The 16274-nt window shown below is 49.7% G+C and overlaps 2 protein-coding genes across 3 annotated transcripts in view; one reads left to right on the top strand and one right to left on the bottom strand.

The window, feature by feature from the left end:
- The window catches only part of LOC122381833 (peptide methionine sulfoxide reductase MsrB-like), a 33213-nt gene extending 24781 nt beyond the window's left edge, over positions 1-8432 (bottom strand). Inside the window, exon 1 of one of the 2 annotated variants that reach the window (XM_043366530.1) lies at positions 8261-8432. The gene's annotated coding sequence lies outside the window, so the exon portion shown is untranslated. The remainder of the gene's footprint in view (positions 1-8260) is intronic. The other variant, XM_043366528.1, reaches the window with a different exon arrangement.
- A 3252-nt stretch (positions 8433-11684) lies between these two features.
- LOC122381832 (co-chaperone protein daf-41-like) lies at positions 11685-15700 on the top strand. Its single transcript, XM_043366525.1, has 5 exons — positions 11685-11841; positions 13110-13296; positions 13557-13766; positions 14072-14303; positions 15409-15700. The coding sequence occupies exons 1-4, from the start codon at positions 11813-11815 to the stop codon at positions 14255-14257; spliced, it is 612 nt and encodes a 203-aa protein (XP_043222460.1). The 5' UTR covers positions 11685-11812; the 3' UTR covers positions 14258-14303; positions 15409-15700.
- The last annotated feature ends 574 nt before the right edge of the window (positions 15701-16274 follow it).

Genomic DNA, 16274 nt, shown 5'->3' with positions numbered 1-16274 from the left:
ATCATACGGGTTTCTTAAATCGGTCACTATTTTTAGATATTGTTTCTTGTTTTTTTTCTTTAAAAACGATTAAGCTACTTGGTCGTTTTTTAAACTACGAAGAGTTTATAAAATCACCTGCTTCTTACATGCATTATTTGTTACTTTGGCTAACATATTTTCATGTTGTTTCTCCTAGAGATCAGTAAATTATTCAGCTTTGAGGCAAACAATCTACATATTACTCTCGTTTCTACTTAGGTTACTTTTTAATATGATGAGCAATGAGCATAGACTATTTGAACACTATAACTAAAGCCATTTAACAATGTCATAACTTCATAACAGTCATCTATTTTATAGGCTATGATGAGGTAAGGCATTGTTAGATTATGAGCTATGACTTGAGTATTTTGGCAACGTATAAATTGCTTGTAAACCCAAGTCTGACTGCAATTGCTATGTAATATATATATATATATATATATATATATATATATATATATATATATATATATATATATATATATATATATATATATATATATATATATATATATATATATGTAAATTGAATTTAGGTTGAATTCAATGCTGTTCGTGATCTCAATCAGAATCTCAATCAACCGTTGTATAAATTAATTAAATTGAAATAAGTTTTATAATAGTTAAGGTTAGGTAGACGTAGAGCATATGGTCTCATTAGTCGGATGTTAAGGTGGGGAGTTAGGCAGGCACGTAGCACAAGAAACACTGAAAAGGTAGGCAGGTAGGCCATGACACCAATGCTTATAGGGTGTCATGGGTTCTGGGCAGTCGTCGAACACCGGACAGTTTTTGACAATAATGGGTCAAAGGCACAAATAATGGTGTCACATTCCGGTCTGTTTATAATGAATGACTTTTGAACAGCACTCTACCGGCCACTGACGACTCCCCAGGGCGATGTCCGCCGTATCCCTCCGGCTCCACGTGCCGGACATCGGGCAACAGGGTGACATCAGGCTGACCTTATTTAACTTCGCTGTTCACGGGGATATCACGTCAGGACCGCTCAGAGAATGAAGTATTGTTCGGTGCACGTATCGTAACTATGTTCGTCGATCAATTGTAGCTATTTTTATGCTCAGCCACTTGGGTTGCATCTCCAGTCAGTCACTTCTCACTAGGGAAGTTCTTGTATATTGTCCATGCGCGTCTGGTGCCACTGAGAAAACGGCCTGATGCCATCCTGGCTAAGAGAGGGATAATAAATTGACCGATCAGCAGCAGAATTGCACAATAAAACAGAAATCCACAGAAACATCAGCAGTAGAAGTCCACGTTGATGTTTCCCGACTGCATTGTTTATTATAAAGGCATGGAAGCATTATGCCTGATGGGTGAGCATCTTTTAGCGTCCACCCATTTGTCTCACTTTGAGTTCTGACATATGATAATAGTCGTTTATACCGTACTCATGATAACAAAAATTACATGAGAAAATCTTCTTATAGCATGGGGCAAATTGCCAAGTGGCCAGCACGGGCTAAGCTCAGACAGTGCTCATTGCTCACCGTTCCGACCGTCGATATAAGAAGTCGCGGCGGTGGTCACGGCGGTCAGTCCGACCAGCCATGGGCCGGGCCGGTCACGTCCACGGACACGGAACTGACTGACCAACGCGGCGGGGCGGACTTGGGAGGTTGGGGGAGAGGTGGCGGTGGGAGGAGGTGGGCGGCCCTGACCTCGACCCGGACAGTAATGCCGCTCGATGACCCATTGTGTGTCTCCTTTCCGCCCCAGGAAGCAAGGCCTCGTCTAACATGTTAACTGGGGGGGCCAAACCCCCGCAGTCACCTGCCTGGCCCCCCCAGTCAGGGCAAAAAGTCACTACTGGGGGGGCCGGCAATAGCGAAAGAGCAAACGAATTTTTACTGCAAGGCGTCAGTGCACATCAAAACAAATGCGTAAACGACACATGGATGCAATGTGAGCACATTGACCCGATTACCTAGGGTTGTTATCAAGTGTTTATTTTGTTTACCTGAACCTTTTTTTCGCTCAGTAATACGTTACATTTCGTCTTTTCAGGCGCCCAACTCCGTGTCCCGGATATTCTTTTTTTTATAAATTATGTCCGAACCTTTTGAATGGAAGGATTCAAAAGGACAGAGCCCCCGCTAAGCAGAGCTTGTTGCGTTGGCCCTGCCCTCTACCCTCCGATCGCGCAATTCCTGATCTATGACAGAATTTAGAGCCCAAAGTTTAACGTATGCACATTGCCGCGCACGGCCGGTCCACTCACTGACTTCGACTGGCTGCGGCCCGCTACCAACCGCAACTATACTCGCCAGGAGGCTCATAAACATCGAGCGACTCCGTCGCGTTTCGAAACCGGACTGTTATAACCGGGACGCCCTCACCACGAGCCACGAGGGGTCCAACGCTCTACCGGCAAAAATTCTCTTTTTTTGCCTAGTCTCTCCTATCAATCACGTATCAAATAACGTATCAAATTCTCCTATTAATCTGTTGTTTCTGTCCTCGGGGCGTCAATCTGTTGTTTTTGCCTATCGTCGTCCTCACTATGCAGCGTCCAACTTCTGGCTGGATGGTCACCGGTGTGCGGCTAGAGTCAAGCTCCTAATCGTAATGAAGCAGGGTCCCGTTCCGGATGGTCGTATGTACATAGGCACAGATTGGTGGTCTGTCTGTGGGGACGGGAACTGACAGCTCTGGGTTATCTAAAGAAGTCGGCATTGAGTCCCGGCACCGGTCCGTGCTTTCCATCCTCAGGACAGTCAAATCCTTCTCCTCCACGCCGCAACCCCCTGCTCCGGGCTGGACGGGCAACTCTAACCCACACGGGAACGGCTCCACTGGAGCTAGCCCGCAGTCGGGTGCAGTGAGTGCCAGTGGGCTGGGCGGCCTGTCCGACTGGACAGGTTCAGCCCAGGTGACTCACTAGGGTGCCTGCCCAGACCAATGTCTGTCCTTAATTCCTATCATCCTTCCGGCTCTGAAATGGTCTCGTCAGACCGAAAGCGCCTAACCCAACAAAACAAAACAAAAATGGAGTGCCGGAGGGCAAATCCCAGTCACTTAGGGTCCCAACGGGCCTCAAATTGCGCTACTACACGGCCACGGGGCCCCGATTGTCTCACACTATAGCCTCTGACGACCTTAAGGTTGTGTCGGAGATCTACGGCGATTATGGAGAATCCACCTGAGAAGCCCTCAGTAGTCAGTCTCCAAGTTGATACACAGGCATTACACTGGTCCGAGGGGGCCCTACGTGGGAGAGTACGGTCTCTACTTAGAATGATCTTTAAAGCCTGGTATCGGTATGGATCATATAAAACCAGTGTGGGCTACCATAGAGGCCGACGTGGGTCCAGAAGCTGGAATTAGCCCTCAGAGTTCGGTACCGAGCGATCAGAAGTCGGCGGAGCCCATCAGAAACCGATGTGGTTCGCAAAAAAAAAAATATGCGTGCGGGCCATCGACATGAGGCTCGTCTTGAAAATTCCTTAGACGAGGCACTGCCACTCGAACAAACGCTCAACACCGAGAAGTGTGAGGCACACATTACTGTCTAATTGGGCAATGTGAGGAGACTACAAACTAATTTAATAGCATTGGTCGGATCGTCTACTATTTTTTTCTTAGTTTTCAAAAAAAAAATCATGGTATCAGGGCTGTGATGAAAAATAAGTGGTCGAAATCCGGTGAGAAAACAGGATTTGGGGGTACCCTAGGTTTGGCTGGGTTGTCTCTGGCCCCCCCCAGTGAAAATTCCTTAGACGAGGCCCTGCCAGGAAGGCACCGTATACATGACGGTAGAGCGACAGTCACAGTCAACACAAGGCAGGTGCATTGTTGCATGAAGCCGACTAACAGGGCAGAGCTGTTAGAGACGACACGCGTTCGTAGCTAGAATAACCAACCATGCCGTCTGAGGCGGTCACGGAACTGGCATGGGAAGTGTGACTGATTTAGGAGTGAGAGGTCAGCACCTCTGACCGAGTGCCGGAGCAGGGGTAGCGGGACACAGGCCGTCTCACTTTCTACAGGAAACGCAGCGACATGAGGTCACGGGTGACGTCATAATCACACCCTGCACTGGGAGCCGACTAATGACGCTAGTCCGGGAAGAAGGGGACGTCTAATTACCTATAATGCATATGTTACACATACATGGAATGGCACACCACTGGGTATGTTTGGTTTTGAGGGTATATTTTGGTTGCTCATACGTAATCTAACAGGTTATATTTGAGTCGACATATTCAGCACTCGTGCTTATGCAATGTAAAGCCAGCTTTGTTAGGCCAGTTTTTCTCAGTTACTGTCTGCCGAGTGCAAAAATACAAGCGGCTGTACGATAGCCATTGTTCAAAAGCAGCTCAGCCCTAGCATTGCTGTGTCATGACTCTTGTGTTCGTTTCATTCATCCTAGCAGCTGAGAGGCATCACATCGCGCCATCAGTCGAGTAGGCCCCGCTCCCCTACAGCTGACTCATCGAGTCATCCATTCTAACTCACGTCTGAGGTAGCCTCACACCGACCATTCTGGGCCATCAAAGCGCAGGCACGTCGGTCGCCATTGTGGGTATACGCAGTGGGGCTGCACGACGCAGGACATAAGTGGGTACTGAGTAGTGTAGCGGTCTCATCAGGCCACATCCGTCGCCACCCGCCAGCGCCGGGTAGCCTGGCTATATCGTGGAAGTGGGTTGTTTTCCCTCGCCTGATGTTTCCTGGCCTGTCCTTGCGGTCAGTCATTGCCGCGGGCGGTTTGAGCGGTGGAGTTTCCTGACCTGTCCTCGCGGTCAGTCATTGCCGCGGACGGTTTGTGCGGTGGAGTTTCCTGACCTGTCCTCGCGGTCAGTCATTGCCGCGGACGGTTTGTGCGGTGGATTAGTTTCAGCCCCCCCCCCCCCGGCGGGAGAGGGTGAGAGGACTTATATGGTATCCCATGTCGATTATGTAAACGATCCTTGATATCTACCGCTGACAATTTCTGCGCCTTTTTAGGGTTTGAGGCTTGGGCTGAGAGTTTTTCTCCTTTCAATGAAAAGAGTAAAATCAGATCGCCCGTCGATCAATTCAATGAATATCTATGGACTGCTGGAGGGAGCAGACTTGTGATCAGCTCAGTTGAGCCGGCTCAAAAATCAGCTCAGCTCATGAGCCGGCTCAACATTTTGCCAAATTGTTGAGCTGTGAGCTGAGCCGGCTCAGTAATGCATTGAGCTGAGCTGCTGTCTGAGCTGAGCTGAATGAGCTTGAGCTGAGCTGAGCTGAATGAGCTTGAGCTGAGCTGAGCTGAGCTGATTGAGCTGAGCTGAGCTATGCTGAGCTGATTGAGCTGAGCTGAGCTGATTGAGCTGAGCTGAGCTGATTGAGCTGAGCTGAGCTGAGCTGAGCTGATTGAGCTGAGCTGAGCTGATTGAGCTGAGCTAAGCTGAGCTGAGCTGAGAGCTGAGCTGAGCGAGCTGAGCTGAGCTGATTGAGCTGAGCTGATTTAGCTGAGCTGAGCTGATCCAGTTCTAGTAGGTACACTGGAAGATGATGAGAACGGATAAAAATATAAAACCGAATGCAATGTGCATTGAATATTGATACACTATAAACACTAGAAACATGATAAACTGGAAATAATATTATATACAAACCAAAGACGTCACTAGGTGAAAGGCCATGTAGTTCGACACCGCAAACTGAAGCGATCGGTCGGGAAATCGCTACATTCCTCTATTGCACCCCGTTCGCACCGTGTTGTAAGCCGTTCGGTTGGTATCCTTATCCACTGCGGCGTGATGTCCCGACCTGTGTCCCGATGATTCGATGTCCATGACCAATCAGCACACGCATTGCCGTGACGTCATTGGCTGGACCCCGACACGTTACGGAGATATGGGTGGCATTCGGCATTCGGCAATGGGTGGCATTGAATTTAACTGAGCGGAAACTGAGCTGAGCTGAATTGAGCGGAAACTGAGCTGAGCTGAACGGGAACTGAGTTGAGCTGAGCTTAGCTGAGCGGAAACTGAGCTGAGCTGAACTGAGCTGAGCGGAAACTGAGCTGAGCGGAAACTGAGCTGAGCTGAGCTGAGCGGAAACTGAGCTGAGCTGAGCTGAGCGGAAACTGAGCTGAGCTGACTGAGCGGAAACTGAGCTGAGCTGAGCTGAGCGGAAACTGAGCTGAGCTGAGCTGAGCGTGAGCGGAGCGCAGCCGGTTTGAGCGGAACGTGAGCTGAGCTGAGCCGCGTTAAACTGAGCGGGAGCTGAGCGGGAGCGGATAAGACGGAGTTGAGCTGAGCGAGCTCACTTTTTTCTTGAGCTGTCACAAGTCTGGGAGGGAGTTCGATATTCGGATACCGGCTAGGTGTGTTGACCGCTCCGCTGATACGTCATAAGCCTGCCGACTCAACGCGATCTGTCAAACTGCTGCAGTGTGCTTCTGAACTGCGGATCACACCGATCGCCGGTCCCTGAGAGAACCAGCTGATCAGATCGCCACGAGCTTAGGTCGTCAATGGTCACAGCTTACAGCATCCTAATTCCATAAGTAATATAGGCATTGCCCAGTATGAACCTGCCTTTAGGAGTGGGGTGGAAGGTAAGAACAGCAAGAAGTTCCGAATCTTCCTCCATGATCACAGTTTGTCGTAAGCACGGTCGGTGTCACGGCGATATCCTAGGAATGCGGTGCCGCCAGTGCATCACGCCGAGCCCTCCGGTACGGTGAGCCCAATCCGCCGGTGCGGCGCCACCCACCGCCCACCTCTGACCGCAGAGCTGTCGGTGGCGGCGGGCCGGACGGACGGCTCTCACAGGATACAGACGCCACCCAGCCGACCGGGCTTTCGCTGTCTCTGCCCCCGAGCTGGCGGGTCCCCGAACTGACCCGGCGGGTCCCGGCCCCGTGTGACCGCCACCGGGTCAGTCCCGGAGGAAGTCAGACTGCGGGCATGGGTTGACTCTGGCTTGGACTCATCCCGAGCCGAACCCGAGTTGCTGAGCTGGATCCGACTCGACTGCAATCATTGATGTTTTTTTCATATTGCAAATTAGGTCTCTCGCATCCAAAGGGGCGAAGGCACTTATCAGTTTTGAATGATTAAAATAAGTTTTGTTTTAACTTCTCTATGGTTTGCTTGTCACTCGGTACAAGACCATACCTGGGACGGTATGGTAATGGTAATATAATCGGTATGGTCCATCGGTACTTCAAATATGGACCAAAATACGAGTAAGGACCAAGCAGCATACCACACAGCCAACAGGTGGATCGTGTGACGACCGCGCTCGGCCGCGCTGGCGGGACAGGGCGGGGTGCGCTGTGTGTACCCCGTGCGCTGTGCAGTTGCACGGTGTAGATCGACCGATTACCTGCAACGACAGGCACCGGTGCCCTTTGAGCTCGACGGAACGGTCGCAGCGGGGACACCGGAAACTCACTCCCCTCCAGGACCTGTCATCCCTACGGCCTGCAGTCTTTCCGCCCGGGTCGAAGAAATCCGCTCCCAGCAGGAGTTAACGTTTGCTCGCCGAAGACAAAGGGCACAGTCTTCGTTCGACCGAATGTTTGAACATCATGTGTGTCAATGGAGTGCATAGTTATTGTGATGTGATTTTGTTCCCACTCATCCATGTTAACATTTTATATCTGTACTTGTTCTCATGAAAAGCCACACTAGTGGATGAGACGCGATGTCAATACAATACAATACAATACAATACAATACAATACAATACACAGTCGCACCGACAGGGACAAGATTGAGAGAGGACGTCGCCGTGTAGCGCATCAGACGTCGCCACGCAGGAACACATTCGCGTCGCATGTTCCCGCATTGAAGGCCATTTCCTTTGCGACAATCTCTATGCATGTAAAAAGGTTAACATGGTTATGTCGAATAATTTGACTGGGTGACTGTAATGTAGAATGATAAAGCAGATGACTGTCGGGTCCATAGATCCATAGATTTTTGGTCTTGGTCGGGTCAATTACGTGCATGCCTCTGTGGTCAGTCAGACGAGTTAAATGCCTACTGTGTCATGTGTGTATGGACCTACACCAGATTGGGCCGGTGGCGTACCCCAGTCTGTCGTGCCCGGCGGCGGTGAGGTCAGCCGGTCCCCGTTCCCGCAGTTCCCAGGACACGGACACGGCACCGACCGTACACACGGCCCGGGGCCGCGGGGTCGCCGCCGCCGGTATGTCTGGTATTGGGGTCAGTCGGCGCCGTACCGGCTGCAGCTGGCCGGACGATCAATGGGGCGCACTCACCGGTCCTCGGCACCGTCCCAGCACGCAGCACCGCCGCCGGCCGATCGGCGTCACCTCGCTCGGAGTCGGGGTAGGACACCTCACACGGCCCGCCGCCGCCGGCACCCAGCACCCGTCTGCCGACACCGACCGCCCGGAGCCACGAGCGGCGCGGCCGGCGGCGGCGGCTGCAGCTCGCAGCGCCAGACCTTCCCCTCCCCCTCCCCGACACGCTCAACACCGCAGCTCCAGCGGCGGGCGGGCGGCGGTGGACGGACGGGGCCAATGGACTGTCTATGATGAGCCGTGGAAAAAACGAACATCCTAGTCTGGGCCATCAATTTTGGGGGTTGCGAGTTGGCCCTCTTTTCCGGCTTCGGCGCGGCTGCATCTGCCCAGTGCCACTTACCTATACCTATACCTATATAGGACCAAGGGGATCTGGGGTCAATTCGCCAACTTTCCGGTTCCTCTAATCAATGCTCGGGGCTGGGCGCACACATCCTTTTTAAAAAATCCAGAACCCCGTGCTTCGGGCTGAACGGTCATCACATCATCCGACGTCGCAACTCATAGCTCGTCCGGGTGAGGTTCAGGCGCGGTGGGGTGACCGTTTGCCTGCAAAAATTGCAATGAAACCTAAGAAACATAGGTAGGTACATACGTATAATAAAATGACAGCCAAATAAATCCGGAAGCTTTTATTTATCTGAGGTAGAGTCCACTTAAAAAAAAAAATCCCTACATGCAGGGGCGTCGCCACGGCTCTCCAACTTGTACGGACACATTCTGTCAGCCGTAACACTCGTCAGAGGTGTAAATCCACGCGGGCCCGTGGATGGCATTTTTCGTCCTCCTCCCCCCACCCCGGACGAATAGTTGCGATAGCCCCTGAATGCCTAGGGGCTTCGGAAAAAAAAATACAAACACATTTTTGATACCTACATTAGGGTAGATGGCAGGTCAGCGACCCCGAGCTGCGGCTTTTTTTGCAGAGTTCTTCAGCAAAGAAGGTGGTGCCAACGCATTAGTCATATCAAGATGCGTCGAATGACATATAGTTAGGTTGTTTGAAACGGTCAGGTCAAGTCTTATGTTGACCTCATGTGACCTCGAATGGCCTTTGGTTGACTTTTGCACATGATCAGTCTCATCTCATTTGCTGTATTTGAAGGCGCTGGTCACGATTTTGTCATTTTCTTTTGCTCTAAGCATTCATTTAGTTTAGTTAGAGCCTTAGGATGACAAAAGTCACAGAATTATTATGGCTGACGTATCAGTGAATATCAGTCTATAGAATGATACAGAGTGTAACGAAATTATCCGCACACCTTTTTCCGCTGTAATTAAGAAACAAACAACCTGAGGTTGTTTCCCTTTGATATTGATATAGCCATCTTTTATAAGATCATATTTAGAAATGCGTAGAACATTCCAGCTACTGGGTTTTTAAGCACAGTGGGTTTGATGTGAACCGACGCCGTATTAGCATGTGCCTACATACAGTTGCTCTATCGGTGCCGGGTGTCCCCTTATTCACCTCTTGCTGGACAAAAGTCCATAAGATCTCGATGGAATTAGGATGAAAACTATTTCCAAGCCGTAGTCCGTTAGTCCAGAAGGATAAGAGCTTCTCCCGGCGCCACTTCTCATTCTCCATACGGACTAATTTGTCTGACAGGATGTTGCTCCGGTAATACTCGTCAGTCGTCACTGATGGTGGACTCTTCTGTCAATGGGTTGGTCAATGCACAGCTGGAACATCGCACAGCAGCTGAATATGCTCCAAATCTGGATCTCGGCCGCATGTTTAACGCCGGTGACGGCCGGGACGTTTGAGTTACTGGCAGCCAACACATGGCCGCTTTGACGGTTCAAAGGACAATACAGCGCGAATAGCTGCCCATTTCACCACACCATGCCTTGCTTATGTGTTCCTTCGACCAGTGGACGCATCTTGGCGTGAGGCTAAAGGTGGTGCACCGGCTATTTCCCCGTCAATTTCGTTGTCTTTTTCAGTTTGATGAGCAGAAGAACCAAGGTAAGGGGCGGATAGCGGTGGGTCATGATGTGGGCCCTCTTATCATCGGTCTTGAATTCAAGTCAATCTGCTTTGGCAAAGGGTGGCTTTTGCGGTCGCAGCCGGGCTGAGTTCATCAATTAAGTCCGGCAGCTTATTACGCCTCAGGCAGATGTGCAGTTGGCTGCTGCTGATGTCCATGGAGCTGCTGGCAGACCAGCTTCAGGCTCATTGCCGCAATGCCACAAACATGCTTCCTAATACAAAAGGAGAGAGTGTGCTCCTTTCTGTCCATTGCTTTTGACGAAAACTAGTTATCAAATGAACCCGTCGGTGACTCGATTAATTACTCAAAGCAAGATTCATCTGGCAACGGTAGGTCTTTGCTGAGATGAGAGCCGATACCGGAGGCACTTATACAGCCAGTATTCCCGCTTCTAACATCAGAGGGCTGTTCACGGGCCCTGTGTGCGGTCGGACCGCACACAGCCTCGAAGCTCCGCCCACTGCGTCCCTACGTCAGCCTTCCGTCACCGCACACAGCGACCGCTGTGGCCGGTCGGGACTGGCCACAGCGGACCGTCCACCGCACGCAGCCGTGACGTCAGAGCCGCCTACCCATCCCCTACCCCCACGCCTGCTGGACGCACCGCACACGTGACACACCGCACGCAGCAGTGTGCGGTGCCCATGAACACCCCTCAGAAAAGAAACTGTGCGAACAGATATGACTAACAAATATATGTCCGGATAATTTCGTTACACCCTAAATGCTAGTAGTAAATACTCTTGCGTGACATTGACTTTGGGGCTGCCTTGGCCCTTGGATCGTAACTTTACCCACAAATAGGGGACTGATAAGCGATAGGCTACTTCAAAACATGTGCAAAGACTGTTTTGCAGTAGTCGAAACTTGTACGGACATTCCGTACAAGTTTTCGGGCCTTCCAAAACTTGTACGGACACTGTCCGTAGTGTCCGTAGTGGTGGCGTGGCGACACCCATGCTACATGAACCCAAAGATCATTCTCCCCAAATAAATAAAAAGAGGGGTTCTCGGTCTTTATATCTATGGGTTCTCGACTTTCATCAGCTGATAGACATATTGGAACGAGAAGTATTACGAATTTCCTAACCCTTGAATTGGCAACAAATTACCAAGGTATTGAGAGTTTTTTTTAATTATATACCAAAAATGACGTTCTAAAAAATTAGCATTCAATTTTTTGTTTAAAAGCAGCTGACAAAAGCAACAAATCCCATTCGAAAATAAGGTTATTTTTATCGAAGCAAACTGAAAAGTGACGCTAACATGATCAATAATCAAATGAGATAAAATAAGCTTTAAATAGCATGGGCCAAAATGATTGGTTAGAACTATTGACGTCATCATTCTAGAAGCTTGTAGAATGACGAAATGTCACACCATTTTCCATGCGTGATTCTGTGAAGAGAAGAAGCTGGCGCGCGTTTCCTCTCTTGCGAAGTAGGGTGCCGCTGTCTGGTTAAATTTTTTGGGTATATCTGTATTTTTCATTGATTGTATTCCTGACATGGTCTCTGCAGATATGTCGTCTTCGGAGTAAGTATATACATAGTCTTTCAATTCTCGGAAGCAAAGGCATAAAGAATTCGCTCAAAGTTTGGCGATATTATTTGATATTTTTGACATGCTTCGCTATCATGTGAGCCAATCGATAAATTTTAGTAGTTTTCGTGTATTCTTGCTGTTTTTTATTATTCCTTGTGCCCTGCTTGTAGTAGTCCTGGTTGACGGCAAATTAGCTGCCTGATTCGTAACGGACTCCGTGCCCGGATTTGAGAGGGAGACTGGTAGTGTCTGCGCCCAGCACACCAATTGAACTTTGTTGTTTGGTCAGGTGGTGCGCAGGAGCCTCATAAGTCATGACCCAGGAGGACTGTGTAGTGTGTCATCAGTTACTATGTTAGGTACTAGCCATTGTTAAAGATTCAAATATGTTTTGGAGAGCTTTAGTTCATTTGTTTAAAATTTGACGCTAAGTGTATAGGTATATTGCTTTGAAAACAGCACAGGAATTGCTAGCTAAATTACCTACTGAGAAAACTGGTTGTTGCATATTTGTATCACAGAAGGTCAACGATCAAAAATTATTTTTACCTGACTGCCATTTCCAACACTTGCAGCTCATATTTGCATAGATATATATTTACAACACCACAGGCCACAGGGATACACAACTTGTCAACAGTTATAACTCGACTAATAAATAGATCGCACATCGTTTAACATAGCAGTACATTGTTGGAGTTCAAAACACATTTTGAAAATATTTTCCATATCTTCAATAAACAATGTGCACAAACCAGTTTCTAAGTAATTCAGCTAGCAATGCTCATCATGCTGTGTCCTTCAACCTACCAGCCTACATCCTACCAACCTACAACCTACCACTTAGACTTCATCTTCACAAATTAAAAAAGAAAACTATAGTGAAGGTGATGCAGTCAGGCTTTGTGTGTATGGTGTGGTGCTATGCAATAAGCTCTGCCTGAAAGGCAACTTATTCCTTAACCAACAATTGAAGCATTGGACTACAATGTGCATGTAAATGAATGCAGCCCAATCTAAGATACATCCTAATCTAAGATATTTATAGACTGGTCTTACAAAGTTAAACTAAGCTTCTCTCAAAGTAACAGTGATAGTTGGCAGGATTGCTTCAGAGTTCCAGACACATTGAAGTGTTTGGAATCAAAGTGAATATTGCTTCAGTGCTCTAGACATTTGTTGTTTGGTGTGGTTTGCAGCTGACCTGTAAAAATGTGTTTGTTTACAAATATCTGAGCACTATGATTCTCATTTTCCAGTGCTCTTCACCCAGCCTGCACATGGGCCCAGCGAAATGATCTCATATTCCTCACAATACTGGTTGAGGATGTCAAAAACCCTGAAATCAAGGTAGAGGGAAACAAACTTCACTTCAAAGGCACTGGTGGACCTGACAAGAAAACCTATGCTGTCGATATGGAATTGTACAAAGAAATCAACCCTGAGGTAACTCACTTGTGAAATGGATCAGATTGTGTCATGAATTTATAAGTATGATCCACGGATGTAATTTTTCAATGCAAATATGAATGGTCAAGTCAGCACTATTGCGTTTATTGAAAAAGCTGATAAGCTAAGTTGCAGAAAACCTGCATCGTCCCATTTCGTCGTGTTATTTTCATTTTGCCCTGTGGACGTGTCCATTCGTATGTTAGAGTGCGTGCCACGCTCCCGGTGTGACCACTGCTGATCCTGACCGCCGACAGAAATCGAAGCAGCTCGTCTCTGGCCGGGGGATCGACTTTGTGCTAATCAAGGCCGAGGAGGGTCCCTACTGGCCGCGGCTGCTCAAAGACTCCAAGAAGTGCCACTGGCTCAAGGTGGACTTCAACAAGTGGAAGGACGAGGATGAGAGTGACGAGGAGGGCGCCGGTGCGCCCGGCGGCGGACCCGGCGGGGACATGGACATCGAGGCGGTGAGGACGGACACGACTGGCGTATCTACCGACTACTGTCGCTTTTTCCAAACTGTTTGTCAGTAGTTTACTGGATATCTATGCTTAAATGATGAGCCATCTATAAGAAAAGTCAACCGATGTTTGATTATTTTAGTTTTGTTCTGAACGACGCTAATTTAGTTGATCGGATCACTACTGAATATTATGATAACTTCCATATCTTTTTGTGATTTTGTTTGCAATATTTCAGTGTTGCCTGTATTTTTTTTACCGCCGTGATTGCGCCCCATAGTGACCCTCTCGCCTTCTTTCACCTCCGGCAGATGATGAAGCAGATGGGCGGCCTCGGAGGCATGGGTGGTATGGGCGGAATGGGTGGCATGGGAGGTATGGGTGGTATGGGTGGTATGGGCGGCATGGGCGCCAACGTGCCTCCGGGGATGGGTGACGACGACAAAGCGGAAGAGGAGGACTCTGACGACGGGGATCTGCCCGACCTGGAGGACTAGGAGGCCGTCAGCAAACGGCGACACGACTCTTCATCCACACCGGACGGTACGTGAAGGGGCGGAATAGGTCTGGTCGGGTGGTTATAAATGGTGGTAGCTTCCGGGATGGCGTGTGCTGAGTCAGTGATCTGAAGTGACTGTTTACCCTGGTTTGGGTCCGGGGAGGGGGAGGGTCTGGGGTGGCGGGACGCACTAGGACGGTCAGTGTCGGGTGGGGTGGTGCGGACTGATGGAGGGGGGGGGGGGGGGTTGTTTGGCGGTGATCTGTGTTGTAGTTCCCTCTGCTGTGACCAGGGGCTGAGCTTTGGCTGGTTTGGGAAGGGTTACACAAGTCGTTTGTTTGTTTTTGATAGCTGATTGTTCATACAGAACCGGGCCTGGTTGGTCTCAAACAGCCGGCATCGGCGGTGCCCTGGTATACCTATATGTCTCGGATAACGTTTACAGGCTAGTGTCTGTCAATCTGGTTTTCAGAGCCTGTCACTGAACCCTGTCCCGCTTCCCAATCACACTATCCGTGCGGAGGCAGGTCGCCCGCCGCCCGTTCCACCCCTCCACTCCATCTGTCTCCCCACCTCCGTCACACCCGAGTCATTGTCGACGAATCTCTCCGTTGGCTACCCTCCTCTATCGCGCCTGCTGATAAGATACGGACCGGCTGTATAGACTGGCTGCTGATCAAAAGTCGAAGCCGTTAAACCGACTGCGGTCTGATTGTGATTTCGTCGTGTGGGACGATTTCGAGGCAGTTTACGTGCTCATTTCATCTTCAACTGTGGCGTATCCTATAAGGAATCATTAGACTACAATGTTTTAAAGCGATTGTGCACTGCTGTAGTTTCCATTGTTTGCGTTCGTCTGTATTTCTCTCTTTATCTTGTAACTTTGACTTCCCTATGGAAAACTTTCCTTGGTTATCGGTGCTATATTTGATTGGCTCTTAGTCTTTGTATATTGTCCGTTTTCGTCATGTTTTTGACGCCAATTCGTGTCCGCTGTCAAGATCGTCCGTTCTGCGATGAAATGCGTGGTTTCGTCAATTTTTTTCCCGGCTCGATGTCAGTTCCAGTTATGTGCCACAATTATATCAGCGTCCACGAGCCACTTGAAGGGTCTTCTAATCTAACCGATGTCTCCCCTTCTCCCGGCAGCGCCAGCACTCCCCATCATCACCCGCGCGCCGCCGCCGCCCCCGCCCGGAGGAGAAGGCGCCGCGCCGCCGCCCCCGCCCAGAGCAGCTGGCGCGCCCGTTCGCCGGCCGGCCGTCCGCGCCACCGTTCTGGGTGACCGCCTTGCGTCGGCAGCCAAGTGTTTCCTTTGTATTGAACTATGCCGTTCTGTGGTGCATGTGTTGATGGGTCGGTCCGTCCGCGGAACGCCAGGCAATGTCGGCTGACCGCGGCCGGCGGACGTTTTAAATACAGCCATATGTATTGATTCCGACGAGCGTGTTTGGTTGGTGGACTAAGGGGCTGTTGTGATAGGGGTGGAATGAAGGAGATGCCAGAGTGACAACACTTGCCTCCTCAGGCTGAAATGACGCGACGAGAGGGAATTGAAAGTTGAGTTGTGGGTCTGACACGAACGGTGAATGTCCATTTCAACGATTCCACGAATTCCCCGTCAATTGAGAAAGATAAGTGGGGCAGACTAGCGAGTGCTAGTGAAAGGCCGGAGGCAAGAATATTGAAGCATAGAGCTCGGGGGCAGCTGTCCAGTGTCCATCCAGTACAAGCCCTGTCGCTGTGCACTCGGGGACGCACCCACTGCAACCCGCGCGACATCTGCCGGGTGACTCGTGTATCCCTCGTCTGTGCACGATGGCGCTAGGTGGCGTCATCGGCGGAACTGCTTATGATCTCGGATATGGTCCCTTCTCAGAGTACTAGGGCCCAGCATGGTTAGCTGCATTTATGGACTGTGCGACTCGGGACAATGTTCTGTGATGGGGAGAAAGCTTTCAGAACTACTTATGCCAAAGTCGATATGAGGGTAAGGTGGTAACTAGAAATAGGTA

This window comes from Amphibalanus amphitrite, unplaced genomic scaffold, assembly GCF_019059575.1.
Source record: "Amphibalanus amphitrite isolate SeventyFive unplaced genomic scaffold, NRLGWU_Aamphi_draft 000128F_arrow, whole genome shotgun sequence".
NCBI lineage: Eukaryota > Metazoa > Arthropoda > Thecostraca > Balanomorpha > Balanidae > Amphibalanus > Amphibalanus amphitrite.
This window is presented reverse-complemented; position numbering and strand designations above follow the sequence as displayed.